General features: G+C 43.1%; 1 protein-coding gene across 1 annotated transcript in view; it reads right to left on the bottom strand.

The window, feature by feature from the left end:
* Positions 1 to 1,276: 1,276 nt before the first annotated feature.
* The window catches only part of LOC115135048 (muscarinic acetylcholine receptor M3-like), a 115,843-nt gene continuing 92,421 nt past the window's right edge, over positions 1,277 to 24,698 (bottom strand). The window contains exon 3 of the mRNA XM_029669268.2: positions 1,277 to 6,771. Within this exon, the coding sequence (XP_029525128.1) occupies positions 4,881 to 6,755 (1,875 nt within the window). The 5' untranslated portion in view covers positions 6,756 to 6,771 and the 3' untranslated portion in view covers positions 1,277 to 4,880. The remainder of the gene's footprint in view (positions 6,772 to 24,698) is intronic.

Raw genomic sequence — 24,698 nt, forward strand, 5'->3', positions numbered from 1 at the left:
GCCAGCTTCCTGTCCACCTCTCTTTTGATGTGGTTCAGCTCCAGGTGCAGGATATTGGACTCCTCATACTCTAGTTTACCCTGAATGGACAAAGCAAAGTAGTTGTTTAAATGTGTTTATACAGCATTTTCAACATGTAATGTGTTTATACTTATGGAACAGCAGTGGGCTCTACTTCAGCCTCTTCCAGAGCGGTCTGGATCTCACTTCTCTGTCTACACAGTTTTATTTGCTTTCTCCAGCTCACGGATGCTCTTGCCGGGTCTCTCCGATCTGTTCAGTCAAGTCAGCGATCTCCTCTGCACACACAAACACAACATTGGTTTATAATAAGGAGATTTTCAGGAGACATACATGGTTGATACACAGTATTGTTGTAGTTTGCTCATGTTGCATATTATTTTTCTTTCTCCCTTTTCAGGGTCTCCAGCTGATCCTCCTCATAGGAGTTCTTCATCTTGAAGAGCTGAGTGTTGAGAGATCAATAATCCTTCTGAGCTCCTTCCAGCTCAGCTTGGCACTCCTCAACATTTTGCTTCCACTCTGCCAGATCTTATCAACGTTTCTCTGCTTCTTGTCCAGGTTGGCGGACTAGGCGTTGGCCCTCTGCACATCAATCATGAGGTCCTCCACCTCTCCCTGCAGCCTCTGCTTGGTCTTCCCCAGAGAGGCCCACTTTGAGTTCACTGCCTCAACAGTTTCCTCAGCCTCCTGCAGACGATTATGGTGGAAGCGTTCACAAAAGATTTGCGCTACGGAGGAGCATGCATGGTTGCCATGAAGACCAATGAAGAATTTCAACATAACAAAATGCAATGCAAGGATGTTCAGAAGCAAAACACATTATGCATACTTATTAAACTACATCTAACTGTTTGTTGAGTCCTATGGCCTATGGAAAGTGTTACATTTTGACAACGTGGAAAGTGTTCCTGTCTGAAAGTGAATATGTTAGCTGCTTCTCCCACTAACGTGCTGATGCATATTGTTACTGGAGATACTATTGATGACAATCTACAGTGTATTAACTGGTATGCTCCTACTAATCTGCTAAGACATTAAGATATACTTGTTCCCGAAAGAAATCCATCATCATCTGTTTAAAGTGGTCCTTATACTGTAAATTGTACAGTAGGCCTACGGTGCTGCACTGCATTGGCGTCTTCTTCATTATTGTGTGATTGCAAATTTCACTTAGATACTGGAGGAATACAATGATTTCATAAACATTCAAATGAAAATGTTTTTGAGCTGTAAATATGATACACACCATATCTGTCAATAAAAATATTTTTTGTTTATTCACTTATAACATGGGTACGATTAGCATACTTGAAATGTAACAAAAAACAATAAAAGTTATAGTTTGCTATTAATTTGATCTTACTTCAGGTACTGTAGTTCACATTCCAAACAAACACCTCACTGTATCAGGAATATAGTAACACTGTATCACATGTTGAAAGTAGAAGAAATATCCATTGGCAGTTCAGACACTGAATAATTTCTCTCATTTTTCATCTTTATCTGGCTTACATACCCCACTGGGTAACACTTTATAATAATGTTCCTGTCTGAACATTATTATAAAGTGTTACCCCACACGGTAGCATTCTGACATTCTTCTCAATATCACATAGTCATCACTCAACATGCCTGTGGTACATGTATGTTATTTGCTTTCACTATCCATTTACAAACCTAAGTGTAATACATACACTTAAACAGCAAAATCCATACACAAAAAGAAGCCGGGTTGTTAATATTTTCCTTTTAGAACGGTATTCATCCGGTTCAGGCCTGAAGCATGGTGCATCACATAGTATGACAATACATTTTAAAATGGAGCTATTCCATTGTTTTAGCACTGGGTAATATTAAAAACATGTAGACAAATCACCTTAAATCACACTGTTTGCACGGTCAAATAACTTGATGGAAATCACTGGCTTTGTGACGTAAGATGAAAAGAGCACCACTTTTCAGCTCCATATGCCATATGTAGCAGGGCTAAGCTGGTCTAACCATCCATATGCCATATGTAGCAGGGCTAAGCTGGTCTAACCATCCATATGCCATATGTAGCAGGCCTAAGCTAGTCTAACCATCCATATGCCATATGTAGCAGGGCTAAGCTGGTCTAACCATCCATATGCCATATGTAGCAGGGCTAAGCTGGTTTAACCATCCATATGCCATATGTAGCAGGGCTAAGCTGGTCTAACCATCCATATGCCATATGTAGCAAGGCTAAGCTGGTCTAACCATCCATATGCCATATGTAGCAGGGCTAAGCTGGTCTAACCATCCATATGCCATATGTAGCAGGGCTAAGCTGGTCTAACCATCCATATGCCATATGTAGCAGGGCTAAGCTGGTCTAACCATCCATATGCCATATGTAGCAGGCCTAAGCTAGTCTAACCATCCATATGCCATATGTAGCAGAGCTAAGCTGGTCTAACCATCCATATGCCATATGTAGCAGGCCTAAGCTAGTCTAACCATCCATATGCCATATGTAGCAGGGCTAAGCTGGTCTAACCATCCATATGCCATATGTAGCAGGGCTAAGCTGGTCTAACCATCCATATGCCATATGTAGCAGGGCTAAGCTGGTCTAAACATCCATATGCCATATGTAGCAGGCCTAAGCTAGTCTAACCATCCATATGCCATATGTAGCAGGCCTAAACTAGTCTAACCATCCATATGCCATATGTAGCAGGGCTAAGCTGGTCTAACCATCCATATGCCATATGTAGCAGGGCTAAGCTGGTCTAACCATCCATATGCCATATGTAGCAGGCCTAAGCTAGTCTAACCATCCATATGCCATATGTAGCAGGGCTAAGCTGGTCTAACCATCCATATGCCATATGTAGCAGGCCTAAGCTAGTCTAACCATCCATATGCCATATGTAGCAGGGCTAAGCTGGTCTAACCATCCATATGCCATATGTAGCAGGGCTAAGCTGGTCTAACCATCCATATGCCATATGTAGCAGGGCTAAGCTGGTCTAACCATCCATATGCCATATGTAGCAGGGCTAAGCTGGTCTAACCATCCATATGCCATATGTAGCAGCCCTAAGCTTGTCTAACCATCCATATGCCATATGTAGCAGGCCTAAACTAGTCTAACCATTTTCTTTTAAGTTTCTTACCTATTCTCAGCTATGGGAGAATCTCTGTTGGATTTCCTAGATTCCTCTCTTCTGTCCTCCCCTCACCTCCTTTAGAAAAAGCTCATAGAGAATTGAGGCGAGGAGGCAAGATGAGAATATGGAAACATGACGCTGATATGAAATGAAATGAGACTCTCCTCTCTCTAATGCATCATCATGCAAATTATGTTTACAGAGGTGGAATCCCAAAATACCAGTGTGTTAAACATAAGTGTTAAACATGTAGCGAGTTGAACTAGACATTTTATAGATGAAAGGATAAGTAACACATCCTTTATTAAATGTGTGCTTTTCTACTCTGAGAAAACAACTGCTGTTTCAAAGGGTGTGTGGCAGATTTCAAAACTCTTCCGTGTAAGGATGCAGCTGAGCATCCTCTGAATTGAAACTCTCCTACCACTTTTCGGTTTCCGTGTCACCGAGGAGAGGAGGGCGGAGGACTGGAGGACAGACTTTGATCCAAAACGGAATCTCCCACTGTCTTATGGACCCACAACAGCATTTCCCTGATGGAAGTAAGCTGGAAGTTACTAGAGTGTAGAATTCTATTCATCCAGCAGATGCTGCTCTGGCACTGCTAAATCCTCTAGGAGCTAGAGACTTCATCTAGAGAACACAGACCAATCTTTTACTTAGGGAATTACATTTGGACAGCCAGTGAGAAGAAATGGAGAAACCTTTTCAAATATTATTTCAAATATAATCAAAACATTACAATTCATAATGACCAATCTCTTTAGCGTACAATTAATCATTAGGTATCAAGTTAGAAATATCATATTACCATTACTCAAAAACCTTGCGTACATTAACAACAATTGAATAAATTGATGCACTTACTGTCTCCAGCATGTAAACCACAACTCACATTGAACACAATACCAGCTCACTGAGGTACTCAGAAATATTTTCACACTGGCTCACAATCTATAGACGAAAATCTATAGACCAATTTATTACACAAAAATAACCATCAACTTTGAAACACCGGATGTCACAAATAGGACACCGTTTTGTTTTAAATTCTCTCATTTTATAAGACACAAGAAAGCTATAACCAAGTTGAAGGCAATGTACAGAAGTCAGAGTAAAAAAGAACAAAAACATCTAGCTCAGCCAAAAGGGAGCTCAAAATCAATACGATGCAGTCTATTGACGCACAATGTTTTGGACTTGTCTTTCAATGTGATATAACAGATGTACAGTTTACTTAGAAAACCCCAACTGCTCTGTACGATACAGCTCTACCGAGAAGAAAATGGTAAGAAATGGAAAACCCCAAATCCATAACACATATTATATCATATTATCTCCGTAGGTATCAATTGCACTTTGAATTGTCCCCTCATTGCATTTTAAGCCCTTGTTCTATTGGTTTTCACTGTCAGTCCTTTCAGCTGCACTTCTCTGAAATGCTGAGAACTGGAAAAATCTAGAGGAAGCTATCACCACGGGAGCTCTCTTTAAGAAACAGAGGAATATGTCACTGTGTAGGTCGTGGCTCCACAGAGAACATCAGACAACACAGCAACAATATGGCCGCCTCCCTGGGAATCTCTGTGCAGTTAAAAACCACAGACAGAACCTTTAGGATGCCTCATCCATCCACTGTCCTGTTAGATCCCAGACTCATCATCATTAACATCATTATCATCATCATCATCACCAGATGCCCACTGGGTCTATATCCCGCTACGTTGAGTCTTTAGGAATTCTCCTGTGGAACACTACGGACTGCCGTTCCTGGAACTGCTGCTTCCTCCGCCGCTTGCGCTGGTCCCAGCGACAGAGCAGTATCATCTTGAAGGTGGTGCGGAAGGTCTTGTTGCACAGAGCGTAGCACATGGGGTTGACGGTGCTGTTGACGTAGCACAGCCAGTAGCCCAGCGCCCACAGAGCCTCAGGGATGCAGCCATTACAGAAGGTGTTGACTAGCACCATGATGTTGTAGGGTGTCCATGTGATGATGAAGGCAAACAGGATGGCGCTGAGGGTCTGTGCCGCCTTCTTCTCCTTCACCAGAGACATGCGCTTGCGCTTGGTGATCTGCGTCCTTGCCCTGGAGGCGAATCTCTTGGCTAGAGCTGCGTCTTTGAAGGAGATGGGCGCCGAGGGAGATTTGGTGGTGGTGGCAGAGGAGCCAGAGAGCGGCCCCACTCTGGTGGCCTGGAGGGCAGGCATGGACTGGACTTTGGATATCCGGGAGGGGAAGCGTTGGTGGTAGCTGCTGTTGTCTGTGTTGGCCCCATCAGGGGTGGTAGTAGTGGTGGTGGTAGAGAGGCCATCCCGGCTGTCCTCCTCCCCCCTTAGGGGGTCCTCTTCTGAGGCTAGGTCCAGGTCCTCGCAGGAGGTGAGGTGGGAGTTGACGGCTGCCTTCATCCCCGGCAGGTTGAGGACTATGGAGAAGATGGCGTGGTCCTGAGGCATCATCCCTCTACCGTTTCCCTCCTCGTCCTCAGACGAGCCTGAGTGGTCCACTGACAGCCTGGCATTGTTGTTGTTCCAGCTGTCGCTGCTGCTGTGGTCAGCGTCCCCTTCCCCAGGCCGGGTGCTGCCAGGCCTCCAGGAGCGCATCATGGGCCAGCAGTGGAAGCGTGCAGCCAGCGCCCGGCCAGGGCTCTTTCTCTGGGAGGACTGGGTCAGCTCGTAGCTGCTGCAGCTCCTGGCACTACCAGCCTGGTGGTGGACGAAGTGAGCCCTCTCCCCTCCCCTGCCTCGGCTCCCTGAGCCCTGCAGGCCAGCCAGCTCCTGCGCACGGTTCTGTGTCTCCCTGTAGATACGCCAGTAGAGCACACTCATAATAGTGACAGGCAGGTAGAAGGCAGCCATGGCCGTGCAGAATGTAATGATAGGCTCTGAGAGGAACTGGATGTAGCACTTATCAGAGGGCACTGTGCGCTCCCCCACAAAGTACTGCCAGAACAGGATGGCTGGGGCCCAAAGGACCAGGGACACGAACCAGGCCAGGCCAATCATTAGGACAGCCCGCCGTGTGGTCCGCTTGGCGCGGTAGGTGAGGGGCCGGGTGATGGAGAAGTAACGGTCAAAGCTGATGACCAGCAGGTTCATGACGGATGCGTTACTGGCCACATAGTCAATAGCCAGCCACAGGTCACAGGCCCAGTTGCCCAGGGCCCACTGGCCCATGATGATGTAGGTGGTGTAAAGGTTCATGGAGATGACCCCGATGATGAGGTCAGCCACAGCCAAGCTGAGCAGGAAGTAGTTGTTGACAGTCTTGAGCTGGCGGTTGACCTTGAAGGATACCACCACCAGGATGTTGCCAATGATGGTGACCAGGGACAGGAGGCCAGTGAGGAAGACAATGAGGACCACCTGCCACACTGTGTGACCCCCCAGAGGGTCGTAGGTCAGAGAGGTCACCGTCTCATTGAGCGAGCCTGTGAGGTTGAAGAGGCCACTGAGGAAGGAGTCCTTGTCATCCGGGCTGGTTAGCTCTGGCCAGGGGTCCCTGTGGAGAGTGTTGGTGTCTGGGTAGATGATGCCCATTCCTGGGGAGCTGATGGTCAGGTAGAGGCCATGGTCTGTGCTGTTGGAGCTCATCATGAAGTCCTGGCATATTCTGGGGAGAACACAGAGAGAGATAGATTACTACAATATACTGAGAACAGTACAATATACAGCAGGTGAGGCTAACAGAACAGTTTTTCACATTTACTGTAGGTGGACTGGCTGTTTTCTAGACAAACGAGATTGTTTGTAAATAATTTCTAGTCATACGTTTTGTGTTTAACCGTTGCAATTTTTTCCCCAGTTACGCTACACAAGCAATTTAGCTTTTGAAGATTAAAGTCACGTGAAGTTTTTTGTAGGAGTGTCCATTACAAAAACAGTCCTCTGATCTTGCAAATTGCCAGAACAGTAGCGCAGCACAACATGCCATCATGTGATACATCCACAGCCTCAATCTGATTGCAAGGAGCATCTTTAAAAATACAATTACAGTAACGCTGTAAACAACACCAAGGCTTGGACACATCTCCTGTCAGACTGCTGGTGTGACTTAGCATACAGGTGGTAGCCTTTATTTCAATTCACCTCCTGTGTCTCAGTAAAATACATCACAGTCCTTTCCGACCACCATTCATGGCCTGTCTGTTAATCTCACTGATAGGATAGAGAACAGAACATTACAGGCTCTCTCGCCCAAGGACAGCCACGGCCAGTGAGTGTTAGAAGAGGTACCTCCCCTGCCCAGAATAACACAAATATGTGCACACAAATACACACACCAACGCGCACGCATAATACAGATAAACACTACAGAATTATAGAGGGAAATATTGAAACTCTATTTCAAGAGATATGAAAAGATGATTCTAACTTGACCTTTCCAGGGATAATGAAAAAACAAAACAATTTTAAGTCAACTCAAATTTTATTTGTCACATGCACCGAACACAACAGGTGTAGACAAATGTAAGTAAATGTAAGTAAATGCTTACTTACAAGCCCTTAACAAACAATGCAGTTTAAAGAAAAATACCTTAAAAAAAAAGAAATAAAGTAACAAACAATTAAAGAGCAGCAGTAAAATAACAATAGCAAGGCTATATACAGGGGGTACCTGTACAGAGTCAATGTGCAGGGGCACCATTTAGTCGAGGTAGTTGAGGTAATATATACATGTAGGTAGAGTTATTAAAGTGACTTATGTATAGATAATAACAGAGAGTAACAGCAGGGTAAAAGAGGGGGGGGGGGGCAATGCAAGTAGTCTGGGTAGCCATTTGATTAGATGTTCAGTAGTCTTATGGATTGGGGGTAGAAGCTGTTAAGATGCCTCTTGGGCTTAGACTTGGAGCTCCGGTACAACTTGCCGTGCGGTAGCAGAGAGAACAGTCTATAACTAGGGTGGCTGGAGTCTTTGACCATTTTTAGGGTCTTCCTCTGACACCGCCTGGTATAGAGGTCTTGGATGGCAGGAAGTTTGGCCCCAGTGATGTACTGGGCCGTATGCACTACCCTTTGTAGTGTCTTGCGGTCGGATGCCGAGCAGTTGCTATACCAGGCAGTGATGCAACCAGTCAGGATGCTCTCGATGGTGCAGCTATAGAAACTTTTGAGGATCTGAGGATAAAATCTTGAAACAAATCTTTTCACTCTCCTGAGGGGGAATAGGTTTAGTCTTGACCTCTTCACGACTGTCTTGGTGTGCTTGGACCATGTTAGTTTGTTGGTGATGTGGACACCAAGGAACTTGAGGCTCTCAACCTGCTCCTCTACAGCCTCGTCGATGAGAATGGAGGCATGATCGGTCCTCCTTTCCTGTAGTCCACAATCATATCCTTAGTCTTGATCACGTTGAGGGAGAGGTTGTTGTCCTGGCACCACACGGCTAGGTCTCTGACCTTCTCCTTATAGGCTGTCTCATCGTTGTTGGTTATCAGTCCTACCACTGTTGTGTCATCGGCAAACTTAATGATGGTGTTGGAGTCGTGCCTGGCTGTGCAGTCATGAGTGAACAGGGAGTACAGGAGTGGATTGAGCACACACCACTAAGGGGCCTCCATGTTAAGGATCAGCATGGCGGATGTGTTGTTACCTACCCTTACCACCTGAGGGCGGCCCGTCAGGAAGTCCAGGATCCAGATGCAGTGGGAAATGTTGAGTCCCAGGGTCCTTAGTTAATTGATGAGCTTTGAGGGCACTATGGTGTTAAACGCTGAGCTGTAGTCAATGAATAGCATTCTCACATAGGTGTTGCTTTCGTCCAGGTGTGAAAGGGCAGTGTGGAATGCAATAGAGATTGCATCATCTGTGGATCTGTTGGGGCGGTATGCAAATTGAAGTAGGTCTAAGGTTTCTGGGATAATGGTGTTGATGTGGGCCATGACAAGCCTTTCAAAGCACTTCATGTCTACAGACGTGAGTGCTACGGGTCAGTAGTAATTTAGCAGGTTACCTTAGTGTTCTTGGGCACATGGTCTATGGTGGTCTGCTTGAAACATGTTGGTATTAGACTCAGACAGGGAGATGTTGAAAATGTCAGTGAAGACACTTGCCAGTTGGTCAGCGCATGCTTAGAGTACACGTCCTGGTAATCCATCTGGCCCTGTGGCCTTGTGAATGTTGACCTGTTTAAAGGTCTTACTCACATTGGCTGCGGAGAGCGTGATCACACAGTCTTCCGGAACAGCTGGTGCTCTCATGCATGTTTCAGTGCTACTTGCCTCGAAGCGAGCAGAGAAGTAAATTAGCTCGTCTGGTAGGCTCGTGTCACTGGGCAGCTCTCGGCTGTGCTTCCCTTTGTAGTCTGTAATAGTTTGCAAGCCCTGCCACATCTGACGAGCTGGTGTAGTACAATTCGATCTTAGTCCCGTATTGAAGCTTTACCTGTTTGATGGTTCGTCGGAGGGCATAGTGGGATTTCTTCTAAGCTTCCGGGTTAGAGTCCCGCTTCTTGAAAGCGGCAGCTCTACCCTTTAGCTCTGTGAGCATGTTGCCTGTAATCCATGGCTTCTGGTTGGGGTATGTACATACAGTCACTGTGGGGACAACGTCATTGATGCACTTATTGATGAAGCCAGTGACTAATGTGGTATACTCCTCAATGCCATCAGAAGAATCCCGGAACATATTCCAGTCTGTGCTAGCAAAACAGTCCTGCAGTTTAGCATCTGCTTCATCTGATCACTGATGCTTCCTGCTTTAATTTTTGCTTGTAAGCAAGAATCAGGAGGATAGATTTATAGACAGATTTGCCAAATGGAGGGCGAGGGAGAGCTCTGTGTGTGGAGTGAAGGTGGTCTAGTTTCTTCCCCTTTTTTCCCATTTAACATGCTGATAGAGATGATGTAAAATTTAAGTTTCCCTGCATTAAAGTTCCCGGCCACTAGGAGCGCCGCCTCTGGATGAGCGTTTTCCTGTTTGCTTATGGCCGTATACAGCTAATTAGTGTAGTCTTAGTGCCAGCATCGGTCTGTGGGGGTATGTACGCAAAAATACAGATGAAAACTCTCTAGGTAGATAGTGTGGTTATAGCTTATCATGAGATACTCTACCTCAGTCGAGCAAAACCTTGAGACTTCCTTAGATATCGTGCACCAGCTGTTGTTTACAAATATACATAGACCGCCACCCCTTGTCTTACCAGAGGCTGCTGTTCTATCCTGCTGATGCAGTGTGTAACCCGCCAGCTGTATGTTATTCATGTCGTCGTTCAGCCACAACTCGGTAAAATATTAGTTTTTAATGTTTCGTTGGTAGGATATACATAATTTTAGCTCGTCCAATTTATTTTCCAGCGACTGTACGTTGGCCAGTAGTTTGGATGGCAAGGGCAGATTAGTCACTCGTCGACGGATCCTCACAAGGCACCTCGATCTCTTTCCACGATATCTTTTCCATCTCTTTCTCCTGCGAACGATAGAGATGAGGGCATGTTCGGGTGTCTGGAGTAAATCCCTCTCGTCCGACTCATTAAAGAGAAATTCTTCGTCCAGTTCAAGGTGAGAAATCACTGTTCTGATTTCCAGAAGCTCTTTTCGGTCATTAGAGACGGTAGCAACAACATTATATACAAAATATGATTTAAAAAATGCAAAAAAACTAACAAAATAGCATGGTAGGTTAAGAGCCCATGAAACGGCAGCCATTCTCTCCGGCGCCATCTTACTATATTTAGAGCAAAATGGAGCCTCCAGCCTCCAAACTAAAGTTGACTACAACAAACGTTTTGCCTGCTGTCATTTTTGGAAAGAAAGTGAGCTGAGACAAGTGTGCTGGAGGGGAGAGAGGAGAAGAGCAGAGAAGAGGCTAACAACGCCACAGAACACAACGCCAAGGACTGAATCCGAGTGAGAATGAAGTTATAAGCTAGCTAGAGCACTCTGCACTCCATCACATTATGTGCTCACACTCACACAACAATGTCTACATCTGGATCTCTTGGGCAAACCAAGTACGGGCTTGAAGAGGGGAAAACGGATGGAGGGAGCATTCCCACTCCCAGTTCTTTGGCTCTGAATCTCCCCGTCTCACTGTCTGAAAGCTCAGAGAGCGGTTTGTTTTCCCCAGGATGTTTGCTAATTAGTTATTGGATTCTGCTGCTGTGATGGCCCACTGGATATGAAACCATTGAGGAGAGTTCTTCCTTTGGCAGGCAGACAACCTGATGAATGCAATTTCATTAAGAAATGGTCCAATTATATTTTCTGGGTGAGTGATGGAAATAGTTCACATGTTTAAATATAAACTATTTTCATGCCATACTAAAATGGTACCCATTACAATTCTAAATCTCAGTTTGAGTTTGTTAAATTCTGTATATAACCTTATCTGATGTTTCTGTTGAAGGCTTTGTTGGCCTCAGCTGCTACCCTGGGCCAGACTAGGTGTGGGACACCAGAGTTGACCTGGCACCAGTGGGCACACCTGCCACCCTCAGCCACATCCCCCTAGAGCACCTCGTTTGATGCCTCACACCTGTGCCCTGACAGTACCCCCACCGCCCCACAATGCACTGCTGCTTTACCCCATGTGCCCCAAGCTGCACTCAGCCATCTGTGGCAAGGGAAAGAAGAGTAACATGTTCAGAAACACACACACACATACAAATGTAGGCACCCACTGGGCTCACACTGGTTGAATCAACATTGTTTCTATGTCATTTCAAAAAAATTACATTGAACCAACGTAAAATAGATGTTTGTGCCCAGTGGGCCTACATTGAAACAGATTTGAAAAGAAACCATACCTGCCCCCCACTCTTACACCCACACACTCACGTCACACTCACGTCACACACTCTCTCATTCACACACACACCAAGATCCTCCTCTTTATGATAAAAAAACAAAGAAAGCCTTCACAACGCACAGAATTCTTTATGAACTAAATTCCACTGAATATAAAGGTGTCACTAATGAGGGCTAAACATCTTTAAATTGGCAAAATACCTGAAAGCGAAAATGCATCTCTGTAAGGATTACTGATTGAACATAAGGAAATGTGCTTTCATCGTCAACTTCTCATTAAAGAGAGAGAGAGAGAAAGAGAGAGAGAGAGGATTATGACTCCCTGGGGCTACTGTACCAGGCCCACAGGATGTGGCTATTCTAAATCCAGAGGGAATAAGCCAAAATGCCAGAATACCAGGTTACTCCTAGTTTAACCTGACACGTGACAACCACCACACCAAAGAATTACCCCATGGGGTCAGAGATACAGGACCTCACATTCCAAAATTTGAATTAAGTGCGATTCAACACAGGGACACTCAATAACAGTGATGAGAAACACTGTCGTCTTTCTGTCACACAACAAATCTTTACTCAACAAAATGGCTGGGGAGAGGAGAATACAGTATTTTCCACTGAAATGTACTTTATCGAGCATTTGGCAGACAAGCACTAGAGGCAAACAATTACCTTGTTTTCTGTCATGGTCAGTTAGAATTCTGCTATATCTCAGCTGTGGTGAAGTGCTCAAGCAGGATGGCTATTTTTGACTCATTAAAGGGGCAATATGCAGTTCTGCACACCCCACCACTGTTTTTGGTGAATAGCTGAGGGATGGGACTGGAGAAATGTAACCACTGTCAAATTCATAGACAGAGCTATGGATACAATATCTGACCATCCATGAGATCAAAATGATAGTTTTACAATTTCTTGACGCTATACAGTGTGGAGTAAAACAAGCTTATGTTTTGGGGTTCTGTTGGAGAACAACAGTTGAACTAAGCTCATGAGGCATTTGTAAGTTATATTTAAGCAATAAGGCCCAAGGAGGTGTGGTATATGGCCAATATACTATGGCTAAGGGCTGTGCTTAGGCACGATGTAAAGCTGAGTGCCTGGACACAGCCCTTAGCCATGGTATATTGGCCATATACCAGAAACCCCAGAGGTGCCTTATTGCTATTATAAACTGGTTACCAATGTAATTAGAGCAGTTCAAATAAATGTTTTGTCATATTCGTGGTATACGGTCTGATATACCATGGCTGTCAACCAATCAGCATTCAGGGCTCAAACCACAAAGTTTATAATCTTCAATAATCAATGGGTATTATTTAAAAGTCCAAAATTGATGTACCAATTGGAGATTGCCCCTTTAAATATATAGGCCTAGCTTCGAGCTGCTTTATAAAAACTGTCTCCAGGTCTTTTTGGAGACATAGGTGATCGATACTCGTTTTCCCCGTCCTTACACGACCTGTTCTTTGACATTTTGAAGCATTTATCACTGCATGGTGAGACACATCAATCCCATACTGTATGTCAAAAGTCAGGAATCCATCTTGACGGCCGAATGGACAAATCTGGACCATTTCATCAACACAGTAAAAGAAACCTGCAGAAATATGAAAAAAATAAAAGAGATATGATAATGACTAAATCACTTTGGGGGGGATTCACCTTGCACCACCAATGCATAACACCTGCGTGCATGGGTGATTTACAGCAGCCCCTTTTCTAGCTGTTCCCATACTTCCAGTCAGTGGCCAACGACTATCCATTTAAAAGCGCATCTTGGCAGAAATACACACACACATATATATATATATATATATATATATATATATATATAATAAAAATGCATAATATTTTTTGCTAAATGAATATAAGGGAAACACTGTTACAGTGTGCTGCAGAGAGAAAATATGGCACCATTTCAAACCATGAACCGGACATACAATTGCACTAAAGTACATAGCAGTTTATTTAATAAACCTTGATTGAAATTGCCTTGAATTTCAACCATGACTATACCATGCCCACATATGCACATACAATACCAATTACTGGATGGTCTAGAAAGTGTGAGCCGATTCGTTCTTGGAACAGTCAACACATTCACTGAGATTAGCTGTTAAATTGGCTGATTAACAATATATTCAAAACATACTGTATACAAAGGTATTTGAGTTCGTAAGACTAAACACACTTTTTCCCAAAATACGATAGGATGACTTTATCTGTGCTGTTTCTTGTGATAAACCCAAGCAGAATACGTTTATTTTAGGAGAATCCAGAAGTCTACAGTTCCAGTTTAGCATCAGGGCAGGTCTTTAAGGAAACACCAACATGAATTTTCTTAATAGGGTGTTGGGCCACAACGAGAAGACAGAACAGCTTCAATGCACCTTGGCATAGATTCTACAAGTGTCTGTAACTGGAGAAATTCCATAATTGGATGTTTTGTTCACGATGGTGGAAAACGCTGTCTTAGGCGCCGCTCCGGAATCTCCCATAAGTGTTCAGTTGGGTTGAGATCTGGTGACTGAGACACACACACACACACACACACACACACACACACACACACACACACACACACACACACACCCCTTTAAACTCCCTTTGAGACCCCTCTTTCAAAGTCACTGAGATCTCTTCTTCTAGCCATAGGTGCCAACATTTCATACATGACCCTAAACATGGGATGCTAATTGCTTAAATAACTCAGAAACCACACTTGTGTGGAAGTACCTGCTTTCAATATACTTTGTATCCCTCATTGACTTAAATGTTCCCATTATTTTGGCAGTTACCTGTACCCTTGCAGGTCCTTGATACCAAGAAACAGTCCACTATAAAGTCTGGCTAACTTTGTTTGTGCTCTTTTATTATGATAGGCAGTAAGGAAAGGACTTTTTATTGTGGCATCTTTAGTAGAGACTCAAAGTACTACAACAATGTCTCCCTCTGGAATGCTTACATTGGAATCATTACTTATAAACAGGAACATTTGAGTCGACTAGAGCTCAATGAGAAGAAAAAACGAAAAGGATGTTGTCCCATTTCTAGCAGCTGCCAAAGGATCATGGGATTTTCACAGTTCCTGACAGCCTCCCTAAAGAGTCTGGTGGAATCCACAAAGCCTCCCGCTCCAGGCTCAGTCAGGGATCTATCAAACACAAGGCTAGGACCTTCACTCTGACAGTACAGCACACATAGTCTTCTAGACCAGACCTTAAAGGGATCATCATTTATCTACTACCACAGAGTCAGATGAACTCATGGATGTCATTTTTATGTCTCTGTATCCAAAATGAAGGAAGTTAGAGGTAGTTTTGCGAGCCATAGGTCTATGGGTATCTGATAGGTCTATGGGTCTATAGCATGTTAGCCGATACCCGTATACTTCCAGTCATTGCGCTAACGATAGTTAGCAATTGCGCTAGTGCTAGTTAGCAACTTCCTTCAAACTGCACACGGAGACAAAAATTGTATCCACGAGTTAATCTGACTCGGGGAAGATAAAGGTCCCTCATTGTCCAAATCGCGAAGTATCCCTTTAAGCTTGCTATCTACGTATGGAGGGGAGGAAAAAACAACTATTAATTATATCAATCAATATTATGTCCCTATAAGAAAACCCTTTGAAGAACCCTTGATGGTTCCAGGTAGAACCTTTTGGTTCCAAGTTGAACAGTTATGGGTTCCATGTAAAACCCATTCCACAGAGGGTTCTACATGGAACCCAAAAAGATTCTATCTGGAACCAAAAAGAGTTCTCCTATGGGGACAACCGAATAACCCTTTTGAGTGTAAAGTATAGTATGGTCTATCTAGATTATAGCCTACCTCTTGATGCGTGTTCTAACTCATTTCTGAAATGCTCTCTGTGCACTATCAATTACTAAAGATAATCATTTGTTAAGATATTATCTCAAAGTGTACAGTCATACCCCTCTCACAATAAAGCGTGAGATTCTATACACGTTTCAATTCCAACTATACACTATCACGATCCATCCTTAAAAGGCAGTGTGGCCAGTCGCATATTGAACAGGCACTCGAAGGAGGGGAAAAAACACACTCCCTCCAATGTAAACACCCCTTAGCACAGGGAAAGGTTTCTTTAAATATGAGCTTGGAATTTGCTCGAGAAACTCACGAGTGATCACCTCCTTGAACAGAGAGTGTAACTCATCTCAACAACACCTTGTTGTGTTTATGTGCAAAGAGAGGTACGGATCCCTCTTTAGGGGCTAGGACAGCCACCCCTTTTCTCTGTGACGGGATGGACACCATGTCTACAAGTGCTTTCCTGTATACTTTATCTCTCTCCCCCATCTCTCCCTCTACCACGCACCATTGTTCACCCTCGCTCAAACACAGCAGAGGACACAGAGAGAGTCCTGGCAAAAAGAATTAATCTATCATAGCTCGATTGACCAGAGGGAGTAGTCCGTGGCAACTTGGCTGGAGTAAGGCTCATACAGAATGTTAAGAGATGGCTTTTGGACTACAATAGTTGTTGTTTTTAGGACTTACTGTATGGGGATCTATTTTAGGCTGACGCTAAAGGTAGACTCAGCGAGATGACGTTGCAACAAACATCACGTAGATATTTAGATGAGTGCGACGCAACACTTTTCCCTCACACAGTCACATGGAGTATCTGTGCATGTGCACGGGTGCGCTTCACGCTGCCACAATGTGGTAGATAAGGGATCAAAACAGCAGAGAAGTTTAGCCTCGTCTTCGGATATTTTAGACCCGCCAAAAGCTGGCCTTCGCGGTAAGGAAGTTGGTTATGACATACATTTTGCCAGAGGAGGTGCACAGTAGCCTAATTCATCAGTATCCTATCACCAATGTTTTATAAAACAATATATATCACCTTTGGGAGCAGCAAAACTGTTTACATATATTTTCTCCAGATTCGATGAAAAGTTTGGACTCATTATGTGCGATTCCCATGAAAATAAAGACGCCAGTGACCGTAGGAAGCTAGTTGAGAAACACCATGTTGTTATATAAGACTGATTATTGTTTTTATTTGACCACTTTCCTCTGTTGGCCGTGGAGCTAAATCCGTTACTGATATTTGCCTGTTTGTTTACGTTTACAATTATTCACAAAATAGGACAAATATAAGCAACCCCCAAATATGAATAAATATTATTATTAATATTATTGTATGTGGCAAATTCCCTATACAGGCCATATCAGCAGCTAAAAGGTAGGCTAATCTTATTTGGTAGACAATGTCCATGGCTTGGACATGCAATGCAATTTGAAATGCGAATTCAATGTGTAGGATAATATTTCCATGCTGAAGCCAGTTACTTTTTTTAGACCAAAAAAATGGATAAAGATTTTTTATAATTTGGCCTATGTTAGGGTTAAATGTATAGTATTTAATAAACTATCTTCAACGGAATGGACAAACCAGATTAAGTGGGTTTTGTAGGTGTCATACCGAGGAAATAAAATATCACAATATGTCACAACGTGTCTAAATAAGTGTCATAACAGTGTTATGACAATGTTATGACAGGTTATGATGAGTTATGTCAGCTGTTATAACAGGGTTATGCTTAAAATAAGTGTGAACCTAACCTTTAAAGTCGTAAAATGTAACTAAGATACATTTTGTCATCTACACACACACGGCTGCAGTTGGCCAGGGTGTATCCTGTTGTATCATCTCAGTCACTGCTTCCTCCTGAACAGCCAAATATAGCCCTATATGATTACCTTCTGTAAAGGTGCCTGCTGGTCACATCTGTCTACCCATGAATCAATCTCTTATTTTCAGTTGACCTTTTCATAATGAGCATGGCCCCAATTTTGTCACATTGCCACACAAAAAGTATGCTTCTAGTAGTGATGGGGGAAAAAAATCTATATCGTATTGTATCGTTTTGACAAAATCGCAATATTATTTTTGCGCTAGTTGGCTGTACCTGCACCAAAACTCCAGTATTTTCCTTCATAGCTTGTTCTCCATCTTCTTTTTAAATAGGGAGCACATTTGTTTCAACACTTTTATTTCCATGACTGATCAAAACTCATTTTCTCATGGGTCTCTCTTGTCCCTCTGCAGTAGACATATGGTGAGCAATATGTTTGGAACATCGAAACGCAATAAAATCACAGTATCGAATCAAAATCATATGTATCTATATGTATTTTGATTCGATACTGTGACTTTATTGCGATTCGATGTTCCAAACATATTGTGAGAATCGCAATACATATCGCATCGGCCCCTAAGTATCGTGATAGTATCGTATCGTGAGGTCCCAGCTTATAATAGTTTATACCCTCCACCTGCACACACACAAGCATGCATGCAGTGTACCAGACGGTCTGTCGCATTCCAATCCTATTCACACATGCCAAGTATACAAAGGAACCACTTGGGACCACTTGGGAAGAGTACTAACTCTGAGGTACAATTATGTCCAGATGTAACAGACTATGTATTGGACACTCAGTAAGGCCTCATAGTAGAAAAAAACAGGTGAAAGTCATCTCTGTATTGGCAGAGACTTGGCTTGCAGGATCCCTGCATTTTACTGTGAATCACACAGCGAGACAGCTTAGTGTCCTTGAATTACTTGCTTCTCTCTTACTTTGAGTACATAGTCAACACTGCTGCTTTCACTTTTGTTTGTTTGTTTGTTTGTTTACCTCTTACAATATTAATATGCGCTCTTTAGATGTTTTGATATGGGTGTGATCTTATTTATAGTAGCTGTTCTTTAATTTAATGTTCAAAACAAATAAAGTATGAATGCATGCAGTGACACCATGAGCTCACACAGAAGTCACAGATTGCTAAGAGGCTTTGAAGGAAACAGCATAAGAGGCTATACATTACAAAATCACTAAAAACAAAGGATTAGAAGCCAAATAGAAAGGTCTGTGGGTGAGAGAGAACATTTCTTATAGATTACCACCCAGGGTAAAGACTTATTTCAAAATTCTATTTCATGCCTTTCTCCAAACCTACAGTTGAAACCCGAACAAAAGCGTTAAAATGTATTCACATCCAATTGCCTAGCAGTCCTACAGCACAGCAAGTTGTTTTATCACTTACAACTGTATGTTTCATTGGGTGCTCACAAGCTAATGGGCCTTGAATGCCAATGGGGACAGGCGAGTGATAGATTAACCATGCTTACCGATTGCTACCCTGCCAGAGCTGCCAGACACAGTGTTGCGTGTTCTGTCTGTCACTGTTCCCGGCAGCGATATGGGAATAGCCAGTAGAGAGTCTCTTGTTAGTTAGCATCAGAAACAAGGCCTGAGCTCATTTTCCATTTAGCAACTCTCATTACTAGCGTACAGAACAATAAGAGTTTGTTGGTGCCTTGGCGTGCGGGGAGTATAAGTGGTGGAATAGAGACCGTACGGTCCTGCTATGAAGACATTACGAGGATGGAGAGTAATGACTCCTCTTGACTGTTGTCACAGCATGGCGCCATGATGAGAGGGAAAAGTCTTAATCTCTACTGGGTCAGTGGTACTGCTAATATACAATATGAGTAGTAGCCTAATACATAGCCACATAGTGTGAGGAGAACCACACAGCAGACCAGAACCCAGAGACATGTTCTGTAAGTGTTGAATCTATGTATTTTCATCTTGGTGCTTATAGTAACGTAGTGTCTGGTCAGAGGTACTGTATGTAAAATGAGGCGGCTCTCAGCCATCTATAAAAACATACAGTTTAGCCAGGAAGCCCGCAGGTTGAGCTTGTAGTCATAACTTTTTAACACCCTTTATTTATTTAACACTGTGTCATATGTGTTACACTCACCACTGTGACAATTTTCTAAGGGTTAAATACCAATTTCAGAATTGCTGTAGGCTACAACACCACAACCACATAGCCAGTGGCCTGCCAGACCCCTCATACTGTACCCAATGTGTATTTTTCCCTTCACGGTAGTTGATCCAAAAGCGTAAAAGTTGGTCTCCAACCCTAGTAAAATAAATGACTTGTATGCCCCCAGCAGTCTGGCACAGGTTGAAGGTTCTCTGGAAGTCTGCCCTAAACCGCTTCCCTCTTTATCAACAGCACCGTTTTCTCCTTAAGAGCCCCTCTTGAGTCAATGTTTTCAGACGTCACAACCGATCAAGGTGGCCCTTAAACTTATTTAAACAGCCTTCAGAGTGAGTGTATTACTCAATGACGAGATCAGTAGGTAAACATGGTAGACTGTAAATGCTCAGGCGGTTTGGCAATCCCTGCAGCACCAAGGAGTCGAGAGCAGTAGCCATTTGGTACCTCCTCCCAAAATAAAAATAAAAGTCTGATTATGACTTATCTTTTACTTCTCCGTGTTTATCTCTGTCTCATACATTATGTACTGATAAGTGTCTGGAGAGTGTGGGAGAAACACTAAATCCCCTGGCGGGAAGACCAAAGCCATTATACGGTTATTCTCTGCTTCCCCACCCATGTCCCAGAGTGACCTCCGCCTGGAATGAAAGTTCCTTGCACCAATTCGTCATCCATGACCACACTGATATGATCTCCTAGTGGACACACAGACTGTGAAATATGAGTGTTTAAGATGAGCTCTACTCCACAGTATTTGTATTGGGTTCATTTATTCCAAATGCTTGTTTTGTGAAGTGTTTGTACAGATATTGGACACGCCCAAGAACCAACACTATGATGTACTGAGGGCAACAACAGTCCTTTGTATATCTTCTAATCTAGCTCCAATGTCAACAGGGGCGTGGAAAGCTCCAAGATGTTAGTGAATCAAGTGTGACGAATAATTTCTCACACAAACAGGAGGACACGAAGCATGATGATGGCATATCAAGTCTTGCATGGAGGTCGTAATTGGAATAAACACAGCAACTTAAAATAAGCAACAAACAATAACATTTTGGTAATGAGGTCGACAATTACTCAGAGTCCCTATAATTAGACTTTAGCTTTGATGAAACTCGTCATACCAAATCAAAGACAGAAGTGTTTCAACACAACAATCGTCAAGATAAAAGTTAAATTGGTGTTGTGGCAAATTGATTCAACCTCCAGGATCTTTGATCAGATTACCAAAGCAACAGATTGCTTCCAGTGATTTGGGATATCTTCAGAGAAAATAAGGTTACCTAGGAAAATAACACTACTTTGCTGCTTGAATAACATCAATCAATAAACATAAGATTTAATTGTGATAATTTTGTAGACAAAAAAATAAATATATAATTGCACACTTCATGTGTTTTGGATTTTCTTTATCTATCATAATTCCTCTAATTCATCACCACCCACACACACTGTTTCTTTAAATTATTTCTAAAGTCACTGATAATAAGTTCTACTTCTCTCCTCAGGTCTATCCCAAAGGCACATACAAACATCTGAGTTAAAACAAGTCAATTAGTTTCCCCTGCTTTGGACCAAACTGCTGGGGTGGCAAACAAAGCGAGGGCGAGTGGCCTCTCAGAGAAACCAAATACACAGGAAAACATCATTCCTTTCTTCCTGAACTCTTTAGTATGCAGATCACTTCAAAGATCCGTCTAGGTATTTGTTTAAATGGGCAAACAATTCAGCAATTATTGCAGTTTAAAAAAATAACAATGATGCCTTTTTACCTGAGGGCATTTAAATTATTAGAAAATACTGGAATTTCTATGTAGCACCTTATCATAACTAGGTTAAATGACATCAGTGCTTTCAAATAATGTCCCCATTCACCTTCATGAATACTGCCCTTGTACCTTCTGTTTCTTACCCAACTGACATCAAAGTGCTAAAGCTAAACATCTGGGCGGACAGAGGTAGAAGTCACATTTAATCCAGCATCACCAGCGAGTCCGGGAAACACACTTGACAAATAAAATCTGTATTACCATGGAACTGACACATATCAATGAGCAGCCAGCATATGTTTTTCTTGATGTGTGCACAGCGGCGACAGTGCTAGCGAGATTACATTATTCTAAACAGAGCTAAAGGTATTTAGTTAATCAGTAACCCCTTTACAGTGGCCATTGAAACACTCAGCTGATCTAAGAAGAGACATGGCTATTCACTTGACCTTAGGTGTTTTATGTACTTAGAATTTATTTTAAACCCACATCCGGGATCTGTCAGAAAAGTACATAAATGTTCCCTCCCCTGTTTGCATAGTTTATGTGATATATTTCAATGATTTGTTGTGACTGCCACTCTGAATGAGGTAAATGTTAATTAGCTGTGAGTTGTTTAGCTAGAAATATGACCAGGCCAATGGTGACAATGGTGTGGGTAGCAAGTTCCACAATGCATATCACAATCATCATCTCGCTGAGTTTAGAAAAGGAACATTTATGAAAAGCCTCAAGGTCGTCAACTTGTCACAACAATCTCCCTTCAATTTTAAGCATTATAGTAAAAAAATCAGGTGAGATGCTTGTTTTTGTCCTCTCTTCTCTGGAATTAAAATTAGACAATAGCTGTAGGCTTTCTGAGTTTTGAAGTTCTGAGTTGTAAAGTTCCTTCACCTTATGTCAAATCAACCTTTACATTTCAGAGAGAATCTGACGCACTTCCATTGCACCTGTCCCAGAACTAACTGGGAGGAACCTGTGTTTCCTCTCAAGTCCGTCGTGGATGAGGGGCAGGTTCATCGGAAAGGTCCTGTCAATCATGCCAGGGTCCTCTGTAAAAAGCACCAATCTGTATCGATCTGTCAGGTAAACAATCCAGTGCTGAGACTAGTGAGTGAACACCGAGCAAACATCAGACATTACTACTCTGAGTTTTTCCTCCGTCTTTCTCTTTTCATTTCCTGGGAGGGACTAGATGTAATACCCAATGAATCCCAGGAGAGATAAAACCATAAATACTTCAGTCATTGTGTTTTTTATGTAATGCCCACAATGTACTCTAATAGACACCATCTCCAAGGGTCCGCAAGGGCCACCATAATGGCTCATGTAAGGAGATGTTACATTCAAGTGGATTCCATTTCAAAGTTACCAGTCATACACGTTTCATACCCAACTGCCCTATTCTATCAGGGCTGTCCAATAACCACCCTAAATGATGGAAATGACTATGTAAAAGAAGCTGTTTTAGATTCATGGCATCATGAGCATTCTTGATCTTTGTCCCCTTGAGAAATATGATTCTCGTTTGGACTGCTAGGAGACATAACTTCTTGCGGACACAGGATCTGCTAGGTGATCATGAAAAATGTCCAAGGTCATAACTAGGACTGCATAATATGCACCTCCTGTTTTTGAAATACTGAAAGCACAACATAAATGTATCAAGAATCACCCAATTCACTTCAACAGCTGCTCAAAATCAACAGCATAGGGTAAATCAAGTCAAATTAAGAATGCATATGTTTTATCACCATATCTCCTAGCTAGGCAGATCATGTCTGGTGTGTCTACTGAGGCCAGCTTTATGAAGGTGACCTTACCCTCCATGTTCTTTACACTTAATAGCTTTCAGACTCATTGCTCATCCCTCAGATGGAACCTGATATTTATAACAGCCAGACAGTCAGGAAAAGTGACAGCGTGACACCAAGGTTGTCCTCAGTACTATAAAAAAGCCCAGAGAAACAGCAGTTGGGGAATGTAAACTAAACACCCTCCCCAAATGATAAACCCTGCTACGTCCAGATACATTGTATATACAAAGCTGTGAGAGAACACTACTATCCCTCTTTATCGGTCTTGTCCTGACGGGTTGTTTAAGGAGTGAGGTAAGGAGGACAGTCATAATATTGGAGTACTGAGGAGCCAATGGACAACAAATAAAGAATGTGGTACAGTGAGGGGACAGATTGAACTGGGCATAACCTACAACTGTGGTACAGAGAGGGGACAGATTGAACTGGGCATAACCTACAGCTGTGGTACAGAGAGGGGACAGATTGAACTGGGCATAACCTACAGCTGTGGTACAGAGAGGGGACAGATTGAACTGGGCATAACCTACAGCTGTGGTACAGAGAGGGGACAGATTGAACTGGGCATAACCTACAGCTGTGGTACAGAGAGGGGACAGATTGTACTGGGCATAACCTACAGCTGTGGTACAGTGAGGGGACATATTGAACTGGGCATAACCTACAGTTGTGGTACAGTGAGGGGACAGATTGTACTGGGCATGACCTACAGCTGTGGTACAGAGAGGGGACATATTGAACTGGGCATAACCTACAGCTGTGGTACAGAGAGGGGACAGATTGTACTGGGCATAACCTACAGCTGTGGTACAGTGAGGGGACATATTGAACTGGGCATAACCTACAGCTGTGGTACAGAGAGGGGACAGATTGAACTGGGCATAACCTACAGCTGTGGTACAGAGAGGGGACAGATTGTACTGGGCATAACCTACAGCTGTGGTACAGAGAGGGGACAGATTGAACTGGGCATAACCTACAGCTGTGGTACAGTGAGGGGACATATTGAACTGGGCATAACCTACAGCTGTGGTACAGAGAGGGGACAGATTGTACTGGGCATAACCTACAGCTGTGGTACAGAGAGGGGACATATTGAACTGGGCATAACCTACAGCTGTGGTACAGAGAGGGGACAGATTGAACTGGGCATAACCTACAGCTGTGGTACAGTGAGGGGACAGTTTGAACTGGGCATGACCTACAGCTGTGGTACAGAGAGGGGACATATTGAACTGGGCATAACCTACAGCTGTGGTACAGTGAGGGGACAGTTTGAACTGGGCATAACCTACAGCTGGATCAGAGGCATGATTAAATTAATCACTGGTCAGTCACATCTAATCAATGCTACTTTACACAGC

Source organism: Oncorhynchus nerka, linkage group LG10 (genome assembly GCF_034236695.1).
Source record: "Oncorhynchus nerka isolate Pitt River linkage group LG10, Oner_Uvic_2.0, whole genome shotgun sequence".
Classification (NCBI taxonomy): domain Eukaryota; kingdom Metazoa; phylum Chordata; class Actinopteri; order Salmoniformes; family Salmonidae; genus Oncorhynchus; species Oncorhynchus nerka.